Source organism: Dermochelys coriacea, chromosome 7 (genome assembly GCF_009764565.3).
Source record: "Dermochelys coriacea isolate rDerCor1 chromosome 7, rDerCor1.pri.v4, whole genome shotgun sequence".
In the NCBI taxonomy this organism is placed as follows: domain Eukaryota; kingdom Metazoa; phylum Chordata; order Testudines; family Dermochelyidae; genus Dermochelys; species Dermochelys coriacea.
This window is the reverse complement of record NC_050074.1, coordinates 51,744,621-51,769,485: the sequence shown is the minus strand read 5'-3', so window position 1 is coordinate 51,769,485 and position 24,865 is coordinate 51,744,621. Positions and strand designations below refer to the sequence as shown.

Here is a 24,865-nt window from a genome sequence, read left to right as displayed (position 1 = left end):
CAGGGCCAAGCGGGCGACAGCTGTACTCCTGGCAGACCCCTGCTTCCAGCTCCGCTCCATCCAGTACCTGCTGGGCCATGCAGAGCCATCAGCTCTGGCAGCCATGCCTCCCTCTGCAGACAAGAGACATTTCTCCCTGCACACCTGTAAGTATCTGCACTGCACCAGGCGAGGGCCATGGGGGTGTCCCCTTGGGGCATCTGGCTGAGCCAGCTTTGGGCACTGGAGCTTTGTCCTCCTCAGAGGCAGACTGGCTCCTGGGGCTATGCTCTGGGGTGGGGGTGGGGGTGGGGGTGAGCGTGGGCCCTCCCCGTGTGGGTGGGCCCTCCCCCCCACCGTGGGGAACAACACAGGGTTGGTTTTTCCAGCTGGGTCTTCACCCCATTTGTGTAAGAGACTCAACTTGACAGGGAGAGATTCCTGCGGCAGTCTATAGCCAGCAGGGGATGGGCCATGAAGGATGCTGCTCCTCCACTGGCTGAGTGAGCCCCGTGGGTACTGCAAGGGTCCAGAGCTGGTTGCACCCTGCACACGCCTCAGGGCAGGACAGTGAGAGAAGGCAGAGCTCGGTGCCAGGGAGCTATGTGGGTGCACCCAGGCCCTGGCACAGAGCTCCCCCTCAAAGTCTGCTTTTCCCAGGCACCTTCCAGCGAGAGAGGAGAGAGAGAGTCTTTGCCAGCTGCCCTGTCCTATCCCAGGATCCAGGCCCACCCCCTGGCCATGCCCACAGCCCCTCCAGCCTTCTCTCAGTGCCAGGGGAATGAAGCAAAATGGAGTGATGGCAGAGAAGGGGCAGCTCCCAGGGCACTAAAGACACATCTCAACAGTGCCCATGGGTCCCTGGCAGGGTGGAGTTTTCATGCAGTCACAGGGCCTGGTCTGTGCCCCCCAGCTTGTCACCAGTCTCCTGGGAGTGCTCCCTCTACTGTGCCCGGCCCCAAGGCCCCACATAATTCCAGTGAGACAGGCGCATGGCCTCCATCCCTGGTCCATCAGCACCAATGATCGCTGGTTTTCTGGATGGCTCCCTGCAGCAAGTCCAGCTCAATCAGACCCCTGCCGGAGGCTTATACTGTCCCCTCCAGGGCAAAGTGCTCTAGAGTATATGCAACGACACCAGGAGTCTGTTGCTAGCCAGGGGACCATTTACTAGTCACCTGGTTACAGAATTGGGGAGTCTGAGGGGAGCCCAGGGAACTGACTGGTAATGCCCAGCCCAAATTCCGTCTGGGTAGCCAGGGCCCAACCATGCTGTCGTGAACCCCATGGTTCAGGCTGTGTCTCTGTCCGACTCCTTGATCAGTTCCCATGCAAGCACTCCGACTCCTTCCAGCAGCCAGCTCCTATCCCCGCACCTCACACTTCCCAGCCTTTGTGCTCGGGTTGGGGCCTGAGGGTGGGGAATCCAGCTCCCTCCGGGCTGCTGGTCAATAGGTGTCCATGTCCTGGGGACTGGCTTTGCCGTTTGTCTTCTCAGATTTGCCCTTGATATGGGGTCAGCCTTGGGCCAGTTTTTTCCAAGTGACACATCCCAGCTCAGACAGCTAAGTGTCATTCATACTATTCCTTTAGCCTGCACTGAGAGCGAACAGTCCCCTCCCCCATCCCACACCCACACTGGGCAGACTTGCAAAATAAGAGGGAAACTGAGGCACACATAAGCTTCATAAAAATATTACAGAAAATCCCCTTTAGTCATAAGAGGCACTGGACAGTCACAGCACCCTCTGGCTGGAGCTCCATGTGACCTAGCTGAGGATGGCTCAAAGCCCAGGTGCTGCCATGCCCCCTGGGGAAGGGCAGGGCTGGGCTGCCCCCTTTGCTCCCGGCAGTAAGGCTGTGCCACAACACTGTGCTGCAAGGGGGAGGGGGCGGGGCATGCCTTGAAGTGGCTGGAGTCCCCACTCTGCCAGCACAGAGCTGTTCCGAGCACCTGCCCTGCCCGGACTGCTGGTCCCTCTGGGCAGGCACACACCTTGGGAGCGGGCAGTAGGCTGGAGCGTCCCACCGCTGCTGAGACAAGAGACCCTGCCCCAGGGGAAAGGATTTGGCCCTGCTGCAAGAGCAGAGACCGGCTGGCTGGCCTGGGGTTGGATCTGTTGGTCTTCAGGATGCCGGAGTTGCTGCTGTCTGCCACAGCTGACTGAGCACTGCTCTCGTTACAGTTGTGAGTCCACAGTGGTCTCCTAGTGCCACAGCAGGGTGGGCTCTCAGCCTGTGGGTCACTGGCCAGCATGTGGAGATGGCTTTGGGTAGCTGGCCACTTGCACGTTAGTGCAACTCTGGCATCTAGTAAGGCTGGCATCTAGTAAGATCCTGTAGGCTGCAGATGGTGTGTGTCCACTTAGTGAGGGGGTATTCTCTGAGCTTTGCCTGGCAGTGCCAGGTATTGTCTCCTAGTGCTGCAAAGGGAAGATGTGCTGGAAATGCAGTGGCCACGTGGTATGTGCTCGTGCATGGCTCTGAGCACCTCTCCTTATGCATAGGTAGGTGCTGCTAATTAGCTTCCCAGAACATGTCTCAGAGCATGCTGTGCTCGGCTCATTCACTCACCACTTGGATCCCAGTACCTGCGGGCATGCCCTGCTCAAGCCCCTCTGTGTAGCTGAACACTGAGTGCTCAGGCTCTGCTCCCCTCCCCGTGGCACTGCAGTTCTAGCACAGTGACTGGGCGCTGTGCAGCATTGTTCTGCAACCCAGCATCTCCCCCAGCTCTGGACATCTCGGCCGATCTCATCTCTCTGCAGCGCACAGAGGTGGATCAGCATTTTGGTGCCACATGCTCTGGTCATGCCCCCCTGTGTTCCCACTTGTTGCCGCATTCTCTGCCTCTGTGGCTGTTCCTTTTGCTCCTGCCCTTACTCCTTCTATTTTAACTTTTCTGCCTTGTTCTTTGGGCAGTGGGGAGCAGGGTTCTCCCTCCTGGGCATTCCTCCTCCTCCTCCTCCTCCTAAGTGGGTGGTTAACCCCTCAGGTTTTAACCCTCCCTGAGCCTCGGCTGCAGTGTTTCCTTGCTGGCTCCTCTGACCCTTACAGGTGCAGCCAAGAGAGCACTGAGTCAAATCCAAGCAGTGCTAGATTTGTGAGGCAGTCTTCCCAGGCTTGGCAGATGATGAGTTGTGCCTAGTGTGCACCTAGCCTTCCATCCCTAATTCTGTTAGGTCCTGGGGCTACGAGTCGGGCAGGCAAGTGGGGTCCCTACCTTCTAAGGCAGCTGTGAGTCCAACAGGGGAAAATGGACCAGGAACCACAGTGCAGAACAGGGAGAGTCTCCAGAAGAAAGGAGAACCCTGACTGCTTGACTAAGGGGATAAGTCCCAGAGGCCTCTTGCAGAAGAAGGGAGGATTGCAGGGCCATGAATGTCCTCTGCTTCCTTGCAAGTCGTAAAGTGGGTCCTGAGCACCATGGGGAAAGAAGCAAGGCTTCTAATCAGCTCCCTCCCGAGCTGTCCAGCTGTCTGACTAGTTCCCCCTCCCCATCCCAGGTTCAGAGCCAGACCTTTCAAGAGGGCTCCAGGCCCTAAGGAAGACAAGCCGTAGGCAGCCTCTCCAAAGCCGCAGCAGAGTTTCTATGCTCCCAAAGTTTGCAAAAAAGATAAACAATTCTGAAAGAAAAGGCACATAAAATCCAGGAGATCCGAGTCCTCTGACTCCTCCCCCTGCGGAAGGCAAGCTGTCTGGCGCTGACTCCAAACAGGCTGCGGGGAAAACTCAGCAAAGGCTTTTTCTCCTGGAGAAATGTCAAGCCATGTGCAGCAAGGTTATCTGCATGATTCAAACCCACCCTCAGCGAGCTCCTGAGCGTGAGCCTCGGAGTCAATTTCTTCCCTCAAAACCCTCCCCAGTGGTGGTGATACCCCTTCATTCTTCCTTCCAGGGGGTGAATGGGGTAAGCTAGGCAAGGGCCAGCACATTAACAAGAGCGACCTCAGGCTCCATAACATTCCAGACCCAAAGGACTTCAAAGGCTGACCCTGCTGTAGCGTTCTTCCCCAGGGATACCATTAGCCCCTCGGAAGAGTTCTACCCTACGGACCCCACATATAGGAAGATGGAGGCCATTCTCAAACAAGACTTTGAAGCATCCTCTGCCACCTTCCGAGCATCCCTGGGAGCAGCTGCTTGCTTTGAAAGAGTATCTCTCCTGGCTGGGAGATCACAAAGCCCTTAAGGAGAGAGATCGCCCTGACTTCGGCTTCATTTTAATGAATGTCTTTCTAGCAACAGCGATGGTAGCTGACACTGCAATGCATGCAATGAGATTGTCAGCATGAGCCATGGCTTCCAGCTAAGCTGCCAGGCACCACCTATGGCTCTGACCCTTGAAGCAGGTCCTGTGGTCAGCCAAGTTTTGAGGCGCCCTCTTTGGAGAAAAGCCAGAATAAGTGGTGGCAGACAATGCAACAAAATCCAAAAAGTCTCTCCCTTCCCCACTAAATGCTCTCTGTAGAATGTAGTTTGGTCTTCAGACAGAGATGCTCCTTTTGCTACTTGTCCTCACAGAGGTACCCATGAAGGGACAGCTGGTTTCCCAAGGGAAAACAGTGGGATCAAAGTCCAGAAGGAACATCCAGAGGGACCTCAGCTCCCCTAAAATCCAATTTATGACACAGATTATGTAGGCCTCTGCCCAGGAGAGAAGTGAGGGGGCAGAATTTCCCATTTTCTAGAGGAATGGTTTTCTTTAACCACAGAGAAGTTGACCAGGGCAATAGTGAGCTAGGGATAGTCCCTCGAATGGTGGGCTCCACCCCATCCATTCTTCATCCAGTCACCTAGTTTCAACAACCCTGTAAAACACAATTTGATCCAGAATGAAATATCTCATCTTTTGGATATCGGCATGATAGATAGTGTTCCTCAGAAAAAGGTTTGCCGGGTTGTACTCCATCTTCTTCATTGTGCAGAAGCTCATGGTAGGCTGAACAAGTGGATGAAGAAAACAATTTTTCTGATGGAGACCCTGGCCTGTATGGTGTCCTCCCTGTCCAGAGGGACTTCTTGACTTCAGTACCTCTTGCAGACGCATATCTCCATATCCCCATCTGATCGTGCCACTACAGACTTCTGAGGTTCACCTACAGCAGGAAACATTGAGTACTGAATGCTCCTGGCTCCTGTCTTTGGCCCCCAGGGTTTTACAAAGATGGTGGTAATAGCCAGACTCAGGTTGCAGAGAACTCACCTGTACCCTATTCTCGACAACATCTCAATCAGAACTCCATCGCAGTCACCAGTTCAGAGGACCACATCTTGGATGTTGAATCTCCTCTAGACGCACTGCTTCATCATCAGTGCCAAGAAAAGTTCTCTGGTTCCATCCAACAGACTAACCGCATGGAAGCAGAAATAGACACCCTTGATAGCAAACATCATTAGAAAGAAAAGGAGTACTTGTGGCACCTTAGAGACTAACAAACTTATTTGAGCATAAGCTTTCATGAGCTACAGCTCACTTCATCGGATGCATGCAGTGGAAAATACAGTGGGGAGATTTTATATACACAGAAAGCATGAAACAATGGGTGTTACCGTACACACTGTAACAAGAGTGATCAGGTAAGGTGAGCTATTACCAGCAGGAGAGGAAAAAAAAACCTTTTGTAATGATAATCAAGGTGGGCCATTTCCAGCCGTTGACAAGAACATGTGAGGAATAGTAGAGGGGGGGAAATAAACATGGGGAAATAGCTCACCTTACCTGATCACTCTCATCACAGTGTGTATTATTGTTTCATGTTCTCTATGTAACATTGTTTCATGTTCTCTATGTGTATAGATCTCCCCACTGTATTTTCTACTGAATGCATCCGATGAAGTGAGCTCTATCTCACAAAAGCTTATGCTCAAATAAATTTGTGAGTCTCTAAGGTGCCACAAGTCCTCCTTTTCTTTTTGCGGATATAGACTAACACGGCTGCTACTCTGAAACCTGTCATTAGAAAGGTTTCAGAAAATCCAGAAATTTATCATCTTGCTCCAGAGCTGTAGCAAGCCTACCATAGCATTGTGCTGTGCTAGGACTTCTGGTACTGTGCATAGGGATCACTACATGGGCACAATCACTCATCAGACATCGTCAAGCCTTCAAACTAAAGGTGCGGGAACATTCCCCGGAACACATGAAAGATCAAGTACGGGTTCCAATGAGGTATTTAACTCCTTATAATGGTGGTCAGCCCATGATAATGCCTGCAGAGGCATGCCCATCTGCCTTCCAGATCCTTTAGTCCTTGCAACCAAGGCCAGCCTGGAGGGCTGGGGAGCTCACTTTGAGACCCAAACAGCCCAGGGCCTCTGGAGCTAGGAGAAAAAGGCTAACAGCATATACCTCCTAGAGCTGAGAGCTGTTCAGCTAGCTTTGCAAAGGTTCCAGCTCACTCTAAGGGGGAACCATGTCCTGGTTCAATCAGACACTATGACTATGTTTTGCATACTTAAACAACCAATGGGGAACAAGGCATCCAGAACTACTTGTGGAAGCAATGAAAATAGTGAGGTGGATGGAACAGTTCTGCCTTTTCCTCAGGGTGATCCACATTAAAGTGGATCTGAACCACAAAAGGGCAGATGGTCTTACCAGGCACAGGGTCAACAACTCCAAATGATGTCTGAATCAGGACTCACCATTCAGATATTCTTCCTTCCTTTAACCAACCCATTTGTGAATCATACAAATGCAAAGAATCATACAAATGCAAAAATACTTCACAAGTGAGACAGACGCCAGAGCCGTGGGCACAGATGCCTGATTGCACAGTTGGCCATAGGGCCTACTTGACGCATTTCCACCTTTTCTGCTACTGAGGAAGATGGTTCAGAAAATAAAATGAGAGCAAGCAATGGTAATGCTTATAACTCCTCATTGGCCAAGGAGACCTTGGTTCTCAGACCTGATAGAGCTGAAACTGGGACTCCGACTTCAGGTTCTGTGAAGACTGGACAACCTTTCAAAAGGTCCTGTTCTTCAGCCAGACCCAAAACAGCTTCAACTAACAGCCTGGCTATTGACAGGGAAGCACTAGAAGGTCTCGATCCATCTTCCGGATTCATTAAGTTATTGCTTTAATCTAGGAGAGTTCAATACTAAAAATATCCTGTTCTCTGTGGTCCAGATTCTACAACTGGTACCAAGAACACAATGCAAATCACAGAAATCCTGGAATTCCAGCTATTCTGGACTTTCTCCAAGAAGACCTAGACAGAGACCTTCAGCTGAATATCATTTCATGTCAGGCGTCTGCTCTTAATATTGTGCTATTTGTAGGATCCTTGGCCCCCTTGCAGAGCATCCACAGGTAGCCAGATTTCTTCTAGCAGTCCAGTTACCCAGACCAACAGTCAGGCCAGTCTTGCCAGCATGGGACATACTGCTAGTTTTGAGGGCCCTGCCAGCCATCCCTTTGAGCTTCTGACTCCAGTGTCGGTCTTTCATTTATCCTTTAAGACTGGTTCTTCGTAGCTGTCATGTCCGCCAGGCAAGTGTTTAGAGCTGGCAGCCTTATCCATACATGAGCCTTACTGGGTGTTCCATGAGGTCAAAGTGGGGCTCAGGACACCAGCATCCTTTCTTGCTAAGGTAAATTCCTCCTTTCACACTTCCCAAGAAGCTGTGCTTCCTTTATTCTGTCTAAAACTACAACATCCAATGGCAAAGATGTGGCAGAGCGGGAATGTCAGAAGAGCTTTGAAAATCTCTCAACTGTGCAGAATCCAGAAGATCGGACTCCTAATTTGTGTCCTTCTACTCGAAATGCGAGAGACTCAGAGCTTCCAAGTCCTCCATTGTTAGGTGGATCACACTATGTATTGTGGAACCCTGAATCCTCAGAGGCTCCAGTCCCAGAAGGGATCAAGGTGCACTCCATGAGATCCTTAGCAGCCTCATGGGAGAAATAAGCAAGTGCTTTGGAAATTTAAATTTTCCAAATTTAAATTTGGAAAGTGGTCTACAGCAGGGATCTCAAACTCAAATCACAACGAGGGCCATATGAGGACTAGTACATTGGCCCGAGGGCCGCATCACTGACCCTCCCCCCCAATGCTGCCCCTGCCCCCACTTCACCCCTTCCATGAGGCCCTGCCCCTACCCCACCTGTTCCCACCCCTTCCCCGCCCCCATTCCAACCCCTTCCCGAAATCCCTGCCCCACCACTTCTCCGCCACCTCCCCTGGGCCTGTGGCTCCCCGCTCCTCCCCCCTCCCTCCTGGAAAGCACTAAGCGCTGCCAAACAGCTGTTTGGCGGCAGGAAGCGCCTGCAGGTAGGCAGAGGAGCGGGGACTTGGCGCACTGGGGGGAGGGGAAGCAGGGGGAGGGGAGTCTGGCAGGCCACAGGAAATAACTCTGGGAAGGGTGCGGGGAGCTTGGTGGGCTGCAGGAAATAACCCTGCAGGCCGCGTGTTTGAGACCCCTGGTCTACAGCTAACATCTTCATTAAGCTCCACAGGGTGGGCCTTCTGTCTTCTGCAGAGGCTCCTATGGCAGAATGGTGCTACAGGAAGTGGCTCAGATATAGTACAGACTTTTGAGCAAGTTCACAAAAGGGGCGGGGGGTACTTTTTATCAAACTTTTGTTTCATAACCCTCCCTATATCTGATCGCTACTTCCCAGACAGCCAGAACTGTGGGAGAATCGAAGATTTTGTAGCAATAATTTCCTTTCTGCTAGCAGCGTCTCCCACCGTTCTCCCCACCCTGGATGGCTCAGGAGCCAGGGTTAGACACTAAGTGGAATCGTTACTATAGGATTGTTTTCCTTGGTCCAATGTACATAATGTCATTACTTCTGGAATATTTGTTAACGCTGTTCGTTTTACCGCTTGGGAATATTCCGCTGGCAGCAAGCAGAAGCAGAGAGGGCATGGCCACAGCGTGCTGATCCAGTTCCATGAGCTGCAGCGAGAGGAGATGCTGCTAGGGAGCAGAAAAGAAATAATCTTTGAGGAATTTTCCCTGCCTGCTTTGGCAGGGTCCCCCAAACACTGTGTACCTCCAGCCTCTCTTGTCAGGGTTGCCCAGCCTCTCATCACACAGCTTGAATGCCCACTCCCCCCACACCACCTCTTCATTGCCCTGGGCCTTGACACTGCAGCCTCTCCCAGAACCAGCAGCTGCCCCCTCACATCCCTGCTGGCCTAGACCTGTTGCCACCTTGGTCCTCCCTAGCTCCCCCAGCCCAACCTACTTGCTTGGATGCCACCTTCGGGCCCTCTGACCCTCAGTGCCCTCTCCAACCCCCATTCAATGCTGCTTGCCCACCAGTGGCTTTCAGGCAGGCTCTAATGCATGGACACAGCTGCTGGAAGAGAGCAGGTGCCCATCTCTCTGGTCTTGCCCTGCAGGGAGGGAGCAGCATGACCAGCACTCTGCTTGTCTCCTATGCTGCCGAGATCCTGGACACCCCCACCGGCTCGTCCTGTGCCTGCCTGTGGGGGGGACACTGCAGCTTGCACAGAGCCACTGTGCTGTCCAGCCAATTTGGCTGCAGTTTACCATTCCTGGGCCAATGGGGGTGTCCTGGCGAGAAGTCAGGCACAGAGCTGTGCTGTGTGCCCCACAAGTACCACCCTCCCTTTTGGGGCCAGTTCTGGTGCTCTCTTCCCTTTCACTTCAGCCCTTCCCTCCGCAGACACTGACTACATCAGCCTGGAGGAGCTGGCCAAGGTGGAGCGGATGCTGAGCCACCTGAGTGAAGAGTCAAAGCAGGCAGCTGCCTCCACGCTGGTGAGTCCCATCCATCCAGCCCCTGCCCAGTCCAGACATCAGCAGCCTTGTGGGGTGGAGGTGAGGGAACCAGTCATGCCAGCTCAGATGGTTACCTGGGAGGGTTCAGCCTGGGCAGCTGTGGGGCTAGCTCTGCACATGCTGCCTGGCTTGGCCACTGCACAGCCCAGGCAGCTGTGTACCCAGTACTCTGCTGAATGCTAAATGTACCCACTTCTCTGTGCCTGGCAGCTGGAACCACTGGGAGCTGGCCACACAGGGTGGGGGGCTGTTGCCCTGCTGCATAGTGGGCATGTTGGGGTGAGGGCTGGCTGGGAAAACTCCCCAGGGCAGAGGCTCCCTTGGCCAAACCTGGGGTGTGAGGTGCGATTGGGAGTCCCCAGGCAGTCTGAGTCTCTCTAGGATTAAATCCCTGCTACGCTGGCTGAGCTGAACATAGCCCTGGGGTGCTACACAGGCTGCCAGCCTGAGCAACCCCAGGGCAGCCACCAGCCTGGGCTACAAGGGACAGGAGTGCTGGGCTCAGGTTGCTTGGTGCAGGAGGCAGCCCTAGGGAGTGTGTGGGTGCCTTCAGCAGCTAACTTGAGGCCGGGTGATTGTCTTTGCAGCCAACCAGTGAGGAGGACCTGTGCCCCATCTGCTACGCACACCCCATCTCAGCTATCTTCAGGCCATGCTCCCACAAGTCCTGCAAGTGAGTAACTGCGGCTGGCGTTTGCCCCTTCCCTCCCTACTGGGGGCCAGGAAGAAGGGAGTCTGCTCGGCCCCACAGAATAGGAGCCGGGGAGAGTAATGCTTCTCCGCTCCCCTTGAACTCCCCCCCGGCAAAGACTGCCTGTATCTGGAGCCTAAAGACTTGGCTCATGCTCCATGCAAGCTCTTGGACATGTTTGCGTGCGGTTGAAGGGGCTCCTGAGTGAGAGGGCCAGGCCCCATCCCTCACCGCACTGTGGCTCCAGACCTCGCTGCAGGGTGACAGAGCAGGGGTGCAGCCGTGGGGTCCACTGTTCAAGGGAAGAGCTTTGCCTTGGGGTGCAGGGCTGGGCACAACTCCCTCATGGTACAAGCTTTGTCTTTTCAGAGCATGCATCAACCAGCACCTGATGAACAACAAGGACTGCTTTTTCTGCAAGGCCACCATCACAGGTGTGGACGACTTCATCAAGCCGGTCAGCTCCTAGCAGGGGGCCTGGGCTGGTCCTGCAGGCTCCAGAGGCTTATTTCCCTCAGCCTCCAGTAGGGGGTGGCCCAGCTTTGGTTAGTTGTGGGCCCTTCCATGGCCCAGCCCCCTTGCTCAGGAGGGCGAGGGTCCCCAGCAGATGGCAGAGGTGCTGTTCTTGCCCTGTCTGAGCCAAGGCTGGGCTTGGCTCATTCAGCAGGTGTGGGAAGGCCTAATGCAGTAAAGGCTGAGGGGCGCTGCCTTTCCCTGGTGAGGCTAATGCCAGCATGTCCTCACCGCCACAGCCTGCAGGAGCCTGGCTGCCCCCAGGGCCTGTCCTGCTGTGGTTGCCATTTGCTATGGAGCATTTGTTCATGTGTGAGCCTATGTGCTGTGTTGAGCCACTGCCAGCTTCCCTTTGCTGGGGGTAAGGCATGCTTTGGCCCCAGCTCTAGGTACCAGGTAGCCAGACTGGGGAGAGCTACTGCTTCTGTGCTAAGCTAGACAAAGAGCAGAGGCTGTTCACAGCTGGCTTGGTCTAGGCCTTGGACCTGGTGGCTGAGTTCTCTGCTGGGCTGTAATTGGCTGGGGTCTGGCAGCCTGCAGTCCCCCAGCTTCAGCCTGGTGGGGGAGAAGTAGGTGGCACCTCAGCCTGCAGCGGCTGGAGGATGTGCTAGCTGGCAGCAGGGTTGGGGATCCCTGCTGGTTTGTGCAGGAGCTTTGGCTTGGGTCTCTGGGCCATACTTGTGCTCTGCTGCAGGTGGGGTGGGACGGGACTAGCAGGGTGTGTGATTTGTGACCAGCCTTGTGGGATTGCTCAGTGCTGTGCATCGGGTGCTGTGTTACCTGCCCCAGCCAGGATCACTTCCCTGCATGGGAGTATTAAATTATTCTTCCTTATGTGGTGGCAACTTGTGTGTGCGGCAGATGGGAATGAAAGGCTTGGGGATCTAGAAGCAGCTGTGTCTGGGCAGGGGCCAAGCCCCCAGCTGCCTCAGGGGGATAGACACATGCAAGAGTGGTATGGAAAGTAAGGCTGTGCCCCTCCCAACCCAAATGGCTACAGAACCAGCCACAGCATAAAGGTGACACAGGGGCATTCAGCACTTTTCAACAGTGTAATTGTATTGGGTAGGGCTCTGTAGGCCTGGCCCTCAGCAGCACACCTGGCTCCTACCAGCACAGGCATGTTGCAGCTGTGGCCTCCTACTTTTCCTGAACACTTTTTGCTGCTACAGGATAGAGCTCTTCCCCCTGCTGCCCCCTGACAGCAGCCCCATGGCTACAAACCCCCATTAGCCCCTAGCTCCTTGCAGCCCATGAGGGCCTAGTGCTGCTCCCTGCTGTGAATCCCTCCCAGGCATCCTGGCAGAGATGCTGTGCCAGCAGAGCCAGCTCCTGTACCCACCCCTGCATGCAGGGCTTTGCTCCAGGAAACAAAGTGTTAACAGTTCAGTAGCAGGCCTGGCCCAGCAGCTACATGATGATGCGTGGTTCCGGTACCGACTCGGCGATAGACTTGTGTGGCAGCACGTTGGCCCCATTGAGATAGAGCTCATCATTGACAATGACGTCCTCACCCAGCACTGTCACGTTCTCCATCCGCACCTAACCAAGACAGGGTGCCTGTCAGCCAGTCTCCACCGCATGCTTCCTCACAGGCCAAGCTGGCAGGATGGTAACATAGTTGCAGCAGCCCTGCCCCAGAGGCAGCATGTCTCCCACAGTGTGGGTACATGGGGGGACTTGCCCAGTGCTTCATTCACCTAACACTGAGCTGCTGCTCCTGACTCCTGCCCCCCCAACAAGCCATAGGCTGGAGGAGAGATGGGATGCCCACCACTGCAGCCAGGCATAGCAACAGCTGTACCCCCCCCCCCCACCTACCTACCTACCTTTCCCTGGGCTGGGAGCAGCCTGGCCCTTTCAAACTGTCAAGCCCCTCTCATACCTGCTCAAGGAGGAGGGATGAACTGGGCTCTGGTCTCTCTAACTCAAGCCTGCCCCAAAGCCAGATTTTGACCCCAGAGCTGGAGTTTTGTATCCTTGCCCCCAGCTGTCAGCTCTGTTCTTGTGCAGAAAGGGACTGTGCCCTAGCACCCCCAAGCCAGCCAGGCATAGCCCCCCTCCAGTACCCCAAAAAGAAAATGGGCACAGCCATGACTCACCAGGGAGCACCAGCAGCCATGTGTAGTCAACTAACCAGCAAGTGTCTATGATAGACACACAGCCAGCCCCCTGGCTGCTGGGCCCTGCTGCAGGCATGCACCAGCCTGCTAGGTAACTCACCCACTGACCCACAGACGACAGCCAGCCAACAATGCAGGACTCTAGCCAGGAGTGGGAGCGGATACGGGAGCCTTTCAGGATGGTGCAGCGCTTGATCCGTACCCCATCTTCCACCACCACCCCAGCCCCAATGGTGACATTGGGGCCAATCGTGCAGTTCTCACCAATCTGAGCACTTGGGTCCTGGAAAGGAAGAGTGAGGTGGGTGTGGGCCTACACTACAGGGGCAGCTACCTGCCCTAGCACCAATCCCTACTGCTCCAGCCCTCAGGGTACTAGGGGTATCTGGCCATGGCCTAGCACGGCTAGCTGGAGGAGCTGCCCTTTTGAGAACAGAGCAGATAGCTAAGCGAGGAAAGTCATGGACCCAAGTCCTGGCTGATTCTCTATCAGCCAGCAGCAAGGAGTTCCCTGGCTCAAGGCAGCCCTGTGCTAGAAGATACCAGCCCACTCTGGTGAAGGAGGCCCCATAACTCCCCCCCAGAGATGAGAGCTTACCAGCAACCTTCTTTCCCTCCCCCCCCCCCATGCTGCACCTGCCAGTACTTAGACACAGATGCCACACCTGGTAGCCCAGCGAGGGCCTGCTTCTCAGGTCAGTGGCTGAGCTCACTGTAACCCCCTATGTTGCAGGCAGGCAAGAGAGAGAGGGGAGTCTCCACCCCAGGCTCCCCTCTAGGCAATCCCAGGGTCATCCTGTCCCTACATAACATGCCTTGGTACAGAGTCCTGCATGGGAGGGGATAGCTGCCCCTAGCCCCATTCCCTCTAAAGTAAGTGCTGTTACAGAAGCTTGCAATGGCCTGTGCCTGCAGAAGGGGCCAGCCCACCTCACTCAGCCCATGCAGACTGTTTTTGGGGGGAGCTGCAGTGCTCAGCCATACTCAAAGTGATGTGGGTCAGAGGCCTCCTCAGGACCCCAGTGACAGCACAGCCCTAGGGCTACCCTCTATTCCCATCCCTCACCTTTCTGGAACCTGCTCAGCCAGCGAGGCTGTCTGCAAACCCCAGGTTTGTAGCACTCCACAGAGCTCTGCCCGACCCTTGGGATGAGTACGGCATGTGCTTGCTGTGGGCCTGTTTGACTGAAATGTATCATGTGGGCTGGTTAGGGGCCATGTGCCAAGGCTAGCTGAGAGCTTTGATCCCTAAGTCTTGAACTGTTAACCAGCAGGCAGAACTACTCATGTAGACGGGTTGAAAAGCCAGCTCCAAAGCAACAAGCGGAGCTAGCGAGAAAGGAGGTTAGAGAGTGAGTGAGAGAGAGCCAGATATACTTTCTATTCCCTAAAGTTAGGCCAAGAAACAATCCCCTCCTGCACCACAGGCTCCAAGAGTACAAATACTGCAGGCAAGAGTACAAGTCCAGGAGCAGAGCAGGGTCTCTCCAGTTTATTGCACTGAATACAGCATGGATGATTACCTGCCTCATAGGCACGTGGCTGCAGGCAGCTCCTGGCCCTCAGAGACTAGAGTAGCTGAACTGACAGAGCTAAGGGAGACACAACGTTACGACAACAAGACTTTACAGGACACAGCAGAGCGGGCCCACCCCTGGCCTGACAGCCTCGGGGCTGCTGAGAAGGATGAAGGTCTCAGGGAAAGAACATCAAGCTAGAGCAAAAGGCAATAAACCCTTAATTAGGACCCTCATCTCACACTGAAGACACCCTTCTAGGGGAGAGACCCTACTAACTAGGAAGAGACAGGTAATAGTAATGGGGGATTCAATTATTGGAAAAACAGCTCAGTTCGTGAGAACCACATGGTGAATTATCTACCAGGTGCAAAGGTTGCAGCTCTCAAGACATCTAGATAGACTTATGTGCAGTGCTGGGGAGGGGCCAGGGGTCATGATACATGTAGGTACCAGTGCCATAGGGCAAGGCAGGGGAAGTCCTGGAGGCCAAATGTAGGCTGCTAGGTAAGGGGCTAGAGTCCAGGAAAAGGGAAGTGCTCTATTTCATTGAAATGCTTCCAATTCCATGTGCAGTGCCAGACAGGCAAGTCTCATTGCGTGGATGAGACAATGGTGTTAGGAAGAGGGGCTTAGGTTTATTAGGGAAGGAAGGAGCCAATAGCGGAGGGAGGGGCTCCTCCTAACCCAAAGAGAACCAGACTGCCAGCATGTCAAATTAAAAGGTTGCAAAGGAGTTTTTAATCTAAGGGCTGGGGAAAAGCTGACAGGTGCAGGAGTGTGCATGGTTTGGGCAGACATCTGTTAGGGGAGGATCTATTAATGGGGATTCTCTCTATGTCCTAGTAAAGAGGCAAGGACAAAAATTGATAAAGTGCAAGTAGGAACTGAAGAGAAACAGTCAAATGAAAGAGTCCCATTCAATTATAATCACATGAAGGCAGACAACTAAGTACTGACCAGTTTTTTTATGCACTTGTATACAAATGCAAGAAGTCTAAATACTAAGATGGGAGAACTTGAGTGCCTGCTGTTAAATGATTATAATCAATGGGAGATGGTAAAACCAGCATCCTATAGATGTTGTAACAACAGAGCAGGTTGTGCTAGTGGGGGACTGTGAAAGAAAACAGAGTGAAACTTGTAAAAATCTTAAATGAATCAAAACAGCACCACAGAATTGCTGTGGATAGAAATTCCATGCTTGAATAATAAGAGTATAGCAGTAGGAATATACTACCGACCACCTGACCAGAATAGTGACAGTGATTATGAAATGCTGATAGAGATTAGAAGCGAATATAGTTGAACCACTTGGTGATAGCATCCATAATGTAATTAAATTTAACATGGGGGGGTGGAGGGAATACCAAAGGAACTCATCATAGTAGCATTTAACTTAAAAAAAGGGGAACTACACAAATGAGGAAGCTAGTTAAAAAAGAAATTAAAACAGTAACAGTAGTGAAATGCCTGCAAACTGCATGGAAACTTTTTAAACCACCATATTAGAGGCTACACCACAAATTTAAAAAAAAAAAAATAGTAAGAGGAACAAAAATAAATGCAACATGGCGAACCAGCAGAGTAAAAGAGGTGGTGAGAGGCAAAAAGGCAGGCTTTATAAATTACAAATCACATCTTACTGAGGAAAACAGGAGCCTAACCTCTGGCAAGTGAAGTGTAAAAGTATAATTAACATAAGAATGGCCATACTGAAGCAGACCAACACTTCATTTAGCCCAATATCCTGTCTGCCAACAGTGGCCAATGCCAGGGGCTTAAGAAGGAAGGAATGAATGAGACAGCTGAAAAAAGAATTTGAAGAGCAATTAGCAAAAGAGAAGAACTGCCCACAAAGAATCCTTTAAGCTCATCAGAAGCAGGAAGCCTTCCAAACAATCAATCAATGGGGCCACTAGGCCATCAAGGTGCCAAAGGAGCACTCAAAGAAGACAAGGCCATTATGGAGAACAAAATTAATTCTTTGCATCAGTGTTCACTGCAGAGGGTGTGAAGGAGATTCCCCTCACCTGAGTCACTTTTTAAGTGACAAATCTGAAGAATGGTTCCAGATTGAGGTGACAATAAAGAAGGTTTTGGAACAAAGTGATAAATTAAACAGTAATAAGTCACTAGGACCAAATGTTATTCCCCAAGAGTTCTGAAGGAACTCAAATATGAAACTGCAGAACTACGAACGGTGGTATGTAACCTCTGTACCAGCTAACTAATGTAATACCAATAAAAAAAAAAAAAAAGGCTCCAGAGGGGATCCCAGCAATTACGGGCTGGTAAGCCGGACTTCGGTATCTGGTAAATTGATTGAAACTATAGTAAAGGAAAAATTCAGACACATAGATGAACATGATTTGTTGGGGAAGAGTCAACATGGCTTTTGTAAAGGGAAATCATGCCTCACCAATCTATTAGAATTTTTTGAGGGGGCCAACAAACATGTGGAGAAGGGTGATTCAGTGGATATCGTGTACGTGTACTTGCTCTTGTTTTCTTAAGAAAGTAAGCTGTCATGGAATAAGAGGGAAGGCCCACACTGATCAGTAATTAGTTAACAGGAAACAAAGGGTATGAATTAATGGTCAGTTTTCAGAGTGGGCAGACATAAACAGCAGGGTCCTCCAGGGATCTGTACTGGGACCAGTGCTGTTCAATAGATTTGTAAATGATCTGGAAAAGGGATAAACGTTAAGGTGGCAAAGTTTGTAGATGATGCAAAATTAATTAAGTCCCAAGCAGTTTGCAAAGAGTTACAAAGGGATCTCATACAACTGGGTGTCTGGGCAACAAAATGGCAGATGAAATTAAATGTTGATAAATGCAAAGTAATGCACATTGGAAAACTTAAATCCCAACTATATATACAAAATAAGGGGTATATGTTAGCTGTTCCCACTCAAGAAAGATGTTGGAGTCACTGTGGATAGTTCTATGAAAACATCCACTCAATGTGCAGCAGCAGTCAAGAAAGCATACAGAATGTTGGGAATCATTAGGAAAGTGATAGATAATAAGTCAGAAAATATTATAATGCCACTATATGAAGCCATGGTATACACACACTTTGAACAATGTATTCTGGTTGCCCCATCTCAAAAAAGATATATTAGAATTGGAAAAGGTTCAGAGAAGGGCAACAAAAATGATTAGGGGTATGGAACAGCTTCCATAGGAGCAGAGATTAAAAAGACTAGGACTGATCAGCTTGCAAAAGAGACCCCCAAGGGATGATATGATGGAGGTTTATAAAATCATGGCTGGTGTGGAAAAGGTGAATAGGGAAGTGTTATTTACCCATTCACATAACACAAGAACCGTGGGTCACCCAATGAAATTAATAGACAGCAGGTTTAAAACAAACATTCTTCACACAATACACAGTCAACCTGGGAAACTCATTCACAACATCCCCTGGCAAGGCCAAAACTATAACTGGGTTCAAAAAAAGAATGAGATCAGTTCTTGAAGGATCAGTCCATCAGTGGCTATTAGCCAAGCTGGTCAGTGATGCAACCTAAGCACCAGATGTCCCTAGCCTCTGATTGCCAGAAGCTGGCACTGGACTCCAGGGGATGGATCACTTGATAATGGCCCTTTTCTGCTCACCCCCTCTGAAGCACCTGGCATTGGCCATTGTCAGAAGACAGGACACTTGGCTAGCTGGACCTTTGGTCTGACCCAGTGTGGCCGTTCTTATGTTCTGTTCTTTTCACTCCCTCCCTGTGGGCTGGGCCCTGGGCACTGCCCAATGGAGAGAATTACAGCCAGCCCCTTGCTTGGGCTGGAAAGCCTGAGCCTAGATGATCCCTGGCCAGGACTAGCTCAGGCTGGTGTTAGGACAGCAAGGGCCCCGTCTCAGCTTCCTCAGACAGGGCCCAGGCAGCCCACACTCCCCATCTGGGAGGGCCCCAGTGGGATGAGGGACCAGGCTGGGCTGGGCTGGCCATAGCAAGCCTGCTGGAGTCCCACATGGGGTGCACAGGTTGGAGACCAGTGCCAGTTAGTGTCCTGAGTCTGAATTTCCTAGCATACTGCAGCAGAGCTCAGTAAGCCAGAGCCCACAGCCAGTTACAGAGCCCTACCATCAGAAGCCACACAAAACCAGCTCAGCTCCCAGAGAATGGGGGGGGGAGGCCAGCAGCAGGGTGACCGGGTTACTGCAAGCCCACCACTGTAGGTGGATCTACTCCCACCCATGTCAGGATGGAAGCAGTGTCCCAAGTACACCACTGGGCGGAGGAGCATAGGCACTCACCACCAGCACGTTCCCCATGAAGCCAGGGCCTGCATGCAGCCTCTCTGGGTGCTGGACCCTCAGCGACTGCAGGAACATGCACATTCCCGTCAGAAAGTCCTTGGGCTGCCCAATGTCCATCCAGAAGCCTGTAGGGACAGAGCAGCACTCATAGCCTACAGGGAGGGCAACAGGGCCAGGTCAAGCCCCCGCAACAAGCACAGAAGATTCCCCCCATCCTCCTGGATGGGGCCAGAGGAGGCAGCTCATATACCCACTTGATGCCACTGGCGCAAGAGGCACACAGACTTGGGGCAGGTTTCCTTGTTGCTGGGGCAGAGAGGGGGAGGGCTGTGCGTCTCCCAAGGCAGAGCAGAGGGTGGAGAGATGGATGTCTCCTTTACTCTGGGGCTGGGAAGGGGTCTCAGCGGGGTCCCTTACCCTGCAACTCCATGGCATAGAGCTCCCCATCCTGAGCCATCACCGGGAAGATCTCCTTTTCTATGGAGGTGGGCCGCAGCTGCAGACAGACAGAAACACAGGGCCCAGTCAGGGGCATCTCCTCCAGCCTGGTGCTTCCATTAACCCGGAGCGCACAGCCTCCCAGTTCCCACAATGCCCTCCAAGCACCTGGCTGTTAAACCTACATGCAGCCTAGAGATTCCAGGTGGTCATGAGAGTTCCTGGCTGGGCCTGGTCTCTGCTTCCATGCCCCCGGGCTCCACCTGATCCGTTTCAGTGCCCCAACTGCTGGGAATCCCTCCCCTTCCACAGCCTCCTCTGTCTCCTAGAAAACCCCCAGGCCAACGCTCAGCCTCCATCTGCCCTCTGCTACACATGCACACAAACCCGGGGAGGGAGGGGGTGCAGACCAGGAGACATGCATCCCTCCCTCTCACCCCCAGCCATTGCTCTCCCTTCTGAAGGCTGGGCCCACAGGTGGCCAGTTCCCTACCTGGATCCTGAGCAGGAGGCTGGGGTTGAAGATGTACATGCCGGCATTTATCTTATTTGAGACAAACACCTGGGGTTTCTCCACAAAGCGATGGATGCGTCCTGTCTCAGCTTCGCACACCACCACCCCGTACTTGGAGGGCTCCTCCACCTTTGTCACCTGCAAGGCAAAGTCACTGCAAGGCACCTCCCTGTGGGATGACTGAGGGAAGGCCAGGTGGGCTCTGCCAGGCCAGTCACTACATTGGCCAGGACTGTGTCTCCTTTTTACAGACAGGGAAACTGAGGCAAAGGGAAAGGACTTGGCCAGGATTGCACAGCCAGTAGTCCCATTTCTGCCAGCTGTACTCAGGGGGACCAAAATGGGGGGGGGGGCAGAGGCTGCAGGTTTGTATAATTTTTGGTGGTGCCCAGAACGGGTCCAAGTCCACCCCCACCCCACACACACCCCTGCCTAAGGCTCTGGGTGGAAGTTTGGGTGCGGGAGGAGTGTGGGCTTTAGGCTGGAGTTTGGCTGCTGGGGGCAGGAGGTTCGAGTGCGGGAGGAGGTTTGGGTTGCTGGGTGCAGGAGGGGGTTTGCATGCTGGGTGCAAGCTCTGGGCTGGGACAGAGGGTTGGGGTGTGGGAGGGGCATGGGGCTGGGTGAGGGATGAGGAGTTTGGGGTGCAGCAGGCAGGCTGCCCCGGGGCTGGGGGCCAGAGAGGACTCCCCCCAACCCTCTCCCCACTGACCCCCTCCCCAGCCCAACACTCAGCCAAGCTCCCCCAGGCTGCTGCTCAGGCGCAGCAACTGTCTCAGCCTGCCCCCAGTGCCGCTCCCTTGTAAGTCGGCTGTGGCAGACGCCAGCAAGGGGGCGTAGCGCGGAGCAGCAGCCTGCTGCGCAGGACAGACAGGGACGCATGGGGATGGCAGGCAGGGCCAGGGGATGCTCCACAGAAGGCCCATGGGGGCAGCCGGCGGGGCTGAGGGAGAGACCCAGCCCCGAACATTGGTGGAGCCACCCCTGGGGGAGGGTCATAGAGGCAGTGGCAGGGCTGTTCTTCATGCCCGGGGAGCTGATAAGGTGATCAGTCCTCTCACCACAAAGCATTGCCCCTGCCAGTAGCACCATCCTCTTCCCAGTGGGGAGCCAAGGTGAGCCTTAGCCCCCCCCCCCATTTCACCAAGGAACCCTGCCACCTGCTCCTCCTCTTCCTCCTGAGACCTGCCCCCTGGCCAGGCCAGAAGCCAGAGCCAGGCCATGGCAATAGCTGCCCAGGGAGCCCGGGCAACTGTGGGGAACCCCAGACCCTCCACCTAGCCTGGGTGGCACACCTCCAGGGTGGAAGCACAGACTGGGGGCTGTTCTTGGCAGGTGGAGGGTCCTGGGATTCCCCACAGCAGCCCGGGCAGCTCTTATCCCAGCCCAGGCAACTCTTATCCCAGCTCGGCTCCAGCTTCAAGCCAGGCTAGGGAGGGAGGGGCAGGGGGCATGGCCTCCCCATTTTTACACAGGTTCCAGCACACCTGGCTGTGCCCCTAAAAGCCCAGGAACAAGTGCAGCCTGGTACACCAAGTCAGTAGGGGGTGGCAGGAGTCAGCCCTGGGCACTCACCACGATGGAGCCCTCCTTGCCGTGGCGCTTGTGGAAGCGCACCATGTCTGTGAATGGGAAGTCGCAGATCACGTCGCTATTAAGGACGAAGAAAGGCTCCGAGCTCTCAGTCAGCAGCTCCCGGGCCAGCGCCAGGGGCCCCGCTGTAGAGGGAATATGGCTCAGAGAGAGCTGGAGGGGGGCAAGGCCACCCACTGCTCCCCAAAGTGGATACAACAGCTGCCAGCAGGCACTGGCTCCACCCTGCGCTGAGCTAGCCGTTTAGCTTCAGTTTTATGCAAGCGGGTGGCATTTGGATGAGAAGCCTCACCCCATCCCTGTAAACTGCATAAGCAGGTAGTCTGGCCCCTTGGCTGACCTGAAGGGGGCCCCACTGAGCCTGTGGGATGGGCACAGACTCACCTGTGCCCAGTGGCTCCTTCTCATGGGACAGGGAGATGCGAATGCCCAGCTGAGAAAGGTAAAAGAATCCAGAGTCAGGACGATGCAGTGCACTAATGGCCACTTCCTGCCCCCCCAAATGCCCCCGATACCACCCTGTTCTGCCCAACCCCCCACCTCCCCAGATGGTTTCCCCTGTCCACCCAGCTCCCACCCCCCACCTGCCCAACCCCCCGCCCCGCCCCGCCCCGCCCTCCAGCCCTTCCACATGGCTCCCCGCGGCCCGGTCTCACCCGCTGCTCCTGCTCCCGCATCGCCCCCTCCAGCACCTCCGACATGTAGCTGACAGCCAGGATCACGTGATCGACGCCCGCCTGCCGGGGAAAGGGAAAGCGCGTCAGCGGCGGGGGCCTGGGAGCCGCCGCGAGCGGGGTTTGGGGCCCGGCCCTACCTGGCGCAGAGCCTCCAGCTGGTGCAGCAGCATAGGCTTGTTGCAGAACTCCACCAGCGGCTTCGGGGTGCTGAGCGTCAACGGCCGCAGCCGGGTGCCGTAGCCGCCCACCAGGATGAGCGCCTTCATCGCCCTGTGCGGGGACGGGAACCGCCACGTCAGGCCGGCGCGCGGGGGCAGGGCTCGCCCCGCCCCTTCTGGGCTCCGCCCCCTGCCCGACCGTCGCCCCAGCTCCTTTCCCGGCCCAGCCCGCGCTCATTCACCGGCCCCAACACCTGTCCCGCTCCGCCGCGCCCTTCAGGCGGGGAAGCAGAGGCCGGGCCTCCTGACCAATCCGAGCGGCAGACGTGTCCCTCCACCCTGCCGGCCAATCATACAGCACGCAACGGCATTCCCATAGTAACCACAAACGTCACAGCAGCGACTACCGCGCTCTAACGCGGGAACAGGCAGGTCTCAGGAGTCAGGGTAAACCCAGCCCCTCGCGTAGCGGTGCTGACCGGTTCCTCCGGGGCGGCCTCCTGGCCCCGCCCCAGCCTGCGGGCCGGCTGGGGGGGCGGGGTAGTGTGCCAGGATAGGGCGGAGCCGGTGAGGTGTTTCTCTATCCTGGGGCAGCTGGGCCGGGGCCGGGCCGGGGCCGGGTCAGGGTCAGAGTCAGAGAGGACGATGCACACAGAAGATCTGTAGAAGAAAAAGAGAGAGAGAAAACGCCAACTGCACCTGCTAGAGCAGCAGAACCAGAACCACCAACCCCCATCACTCCAAAAATCCACAAATGGGCGCACTTATGTCATGCATACTGTGAGGAGGACAATATTGCTGAAAATCTCACTACCTTTGAAAAGCTGTGTGTAATACATGCAATCCCTGGTAATAAGAGACTTCCTACCGTGATTGCAAAATTAACTGGTAAAGCTCAAAATATAGAATCATAGAATCATAGAATATCAGGGTTGGAAGGGACCCCAGAAGGTCATCTAGTCCAACCCCCTGCTCAAAGCAGGACCAAGTCCCAGTTAAATCATCCCAGCCAGGGCTTTGTCAAGCCTGACCTTAAAAACCTCTAAGGAAGGAGATTCTACCACCTCCCTAGGTAACGCATTCCAGTGTTTCACCACCCTCTTAGTGAAAAAGTTTTTCCTAATATCCAATCTAAACCTCCCCCATTGCAACTTGAGACCATTACTCCTCGTTCTGTCATCTGCTAAAATATATTCAATGGAATGCCGATTGGAGATGCTTTAGACCAGTGGTTCTCAAAGCCAGTCCGCTGCTTGTTCAGGGAAAGCCCCTGGCAGGCCGAGTAGGTTTGTTTACCTGCCGCGTCCGCAGGTTCGGCCGATCGTGGCTCCCTCGGCCCGCGCTGCTTCCCCCGTGGGAGCCGTGATCAGCCAAACCCACAGACGGCAGGTAAACAAACCGGCCTGGCCCGCCAGGGGCTTTCCCTGAACAAGTGGCGGACTGGCTTTGAGAACCACTGCTTTAGACTACTGTAAATTTAAAGATAATGTTTTGCGAAGTTTTCAGATTGCCCCCTGTCAGGGTTCCCTCCCCACTCTGAACTCTAGGGTACAGACGTAGGGACCCGCATGAAAAACCCCCTAAGTTTATTTCTACCAGCTTAGGTTAAAAACTTCCTAAGGCACCAATTCTCCCTTGTACCTTGGATTAGGTAACACTGCCACCACCAAGCGATTTAGACAAACTCAGGGAAAGGACCACTTGAAGTTCCTACTCCCCCCTAATTTCCGTCGAAGCCCCCGTATCCCCTTTCCTGGGGAGGCTTGGGAATAAACAAGATGAGCACAGACACACAAAAAACCCCAATCAGATTTTAAAAGAAACAGAACTTTATTAGAAAGAAAAAAGGTAAAAGAAGCACCTCTGTAAAATTAGAATGGAAAATAATCTTACAGGGCAATCAGATTCAAAAACACAGAGGATTTCCCTCTGGGCCAAACTTTAAAGTTACAAAAAGAAAACCAGGAATACACCTTCCTCTCAGCACAGAGAAAATCACAAGCCAAAACAAAAATAAGCTAACACATTCCCTTGTTAATACTTACTAATTCTAATGGAGTTGGATTGCTTGCTTCCTTGATCTATGTCCAGCAAGCACACAGAACAGATAGACTAAAAACTACCCCCCAGATTTGAAAGTATCTTGTCCCCTTATTGGTCCTTTTGTTCAGGTGCCAGCCAGGTTAACTGAGCTTCTTAACCCTTTACAGGTAAAAGGATTTTGTGCCTCTGACCAGGAGGGATTTTATAATACTGTATACAGGAAGGTTGTTACCCTTCCCTTTATATTTGTGACACCCCCAAAACATATAGAATTAAATTTAGGAATCTTAAAAGGTTATTGGGATGAGTAATGGGGAATATGTAAATAAAATGAAAGATTTGTTGGGAAAATGGGTGAGGGGTAAAGAGGTGGCAAGTTTTGAAGGAATGCTTGATCTTGTTGCTCAAGAGCATTTCTTGAGTATATGTTAGGCAGAAGTAAAGCAGTGTCTATGGGATAAAAATGTAAAAACTGTGGATGAGATGGCTTTTTTTAGCTGATGCCTTTGAACAGACTCAGGCATCTATTGAGAGTAGGCCACAGAAGAGAGATTTAAAACTGGTGGGAACGAAGGATCCC

General features: G+C 53.4%; 2 protein-coding genes across 8 annotated transcripts in view; one reads left to right on the top strand and one right to left on the bottom strand.

Annotated features, from left to right (window-relative positions):
• The window catches only part of RNF123 (ring finger protein 123), a 145,889-nt gene extending 134,106 nt beyond the window's left edge, over positions 1 to 11,783 (top strand). For 4 of the 6 annotated variants that reach the window (XM_038408374.2, XM_038408371.2, XM_043518399.1 and 1 more), the window contains exons 36-39: positions 4 to 146; positions 9,630 to 9,724; positions 10,333 to 10,418; positions 10,806 to 11,783. In XM_038408374.2, the coding sequence (XP_038264302.1) occupies positions 4 to 146; positions 9,630 to 9,724; positions 10,333 to 10,418; positions 10,806 to 10,905 (424 nt within the window). In that variant the 3' untranslated portion in view covers positions 10,906 to 11,783. Of the gene's footprint in view, positions 1 to 3; positions 147 to 9,614; positions 9,725 to 10,332; positions 10,419 to 10,805 lie in introns of all 6 variants that reach the window. The other 2 variants (XM_043518398.1, XM_043518395.1) reach the window with 1 other exon arrangement.
• Positions 11,784 to 11,987: 204 nt separating this feature from the next.
• GMPPB (GDP-mannose pyrophosphorylase B) lies at positions 11,988 to 22,626 on the bottom strand. 2 transcript variants are annotated; one of them, XM_043518400.1, is made up of 10 exons: positions 22,497 to 22,626; positions 22,222 to 22,354; positions 22,064 to 22,144; positions 21,792 to 21,840; positions 21,390 to 21,532; positions 19,797 to 19,997; positions 19,283 to 19,361; positions 18,863 to 18,990; positions 13,173 to 13,355; positions 11,988 to 12,491 (listed from the first exon to the last, which is right to left on the bottom strand). In XM_043518400.1, exons 2-10 carry the CDS (start codon positions 22,348 to 22,350, stop codon positions 12,360 to 12,362), a joined length of 1,125 nt encoding a protein of 374 aa, XP_043374335.1. In that variant the 5' UTR covers positions 22,351 to 22,354; positions 22,497 to 22,626; the 3' UTR covers positions 11,988 to 12,359. The 2 variants fall into 2 exon arrangements, with proteins under 2 accessions (XP_043374335.1, XP_043374336.1); XM_043518401.1 differs by having other exon boundaries at positions 19,797 to 19,955; positions 22,497 to 22,621.
• Between the last annotated feature and the right edge of the window lie 2,239 nt (positions 22,627 to 24,865).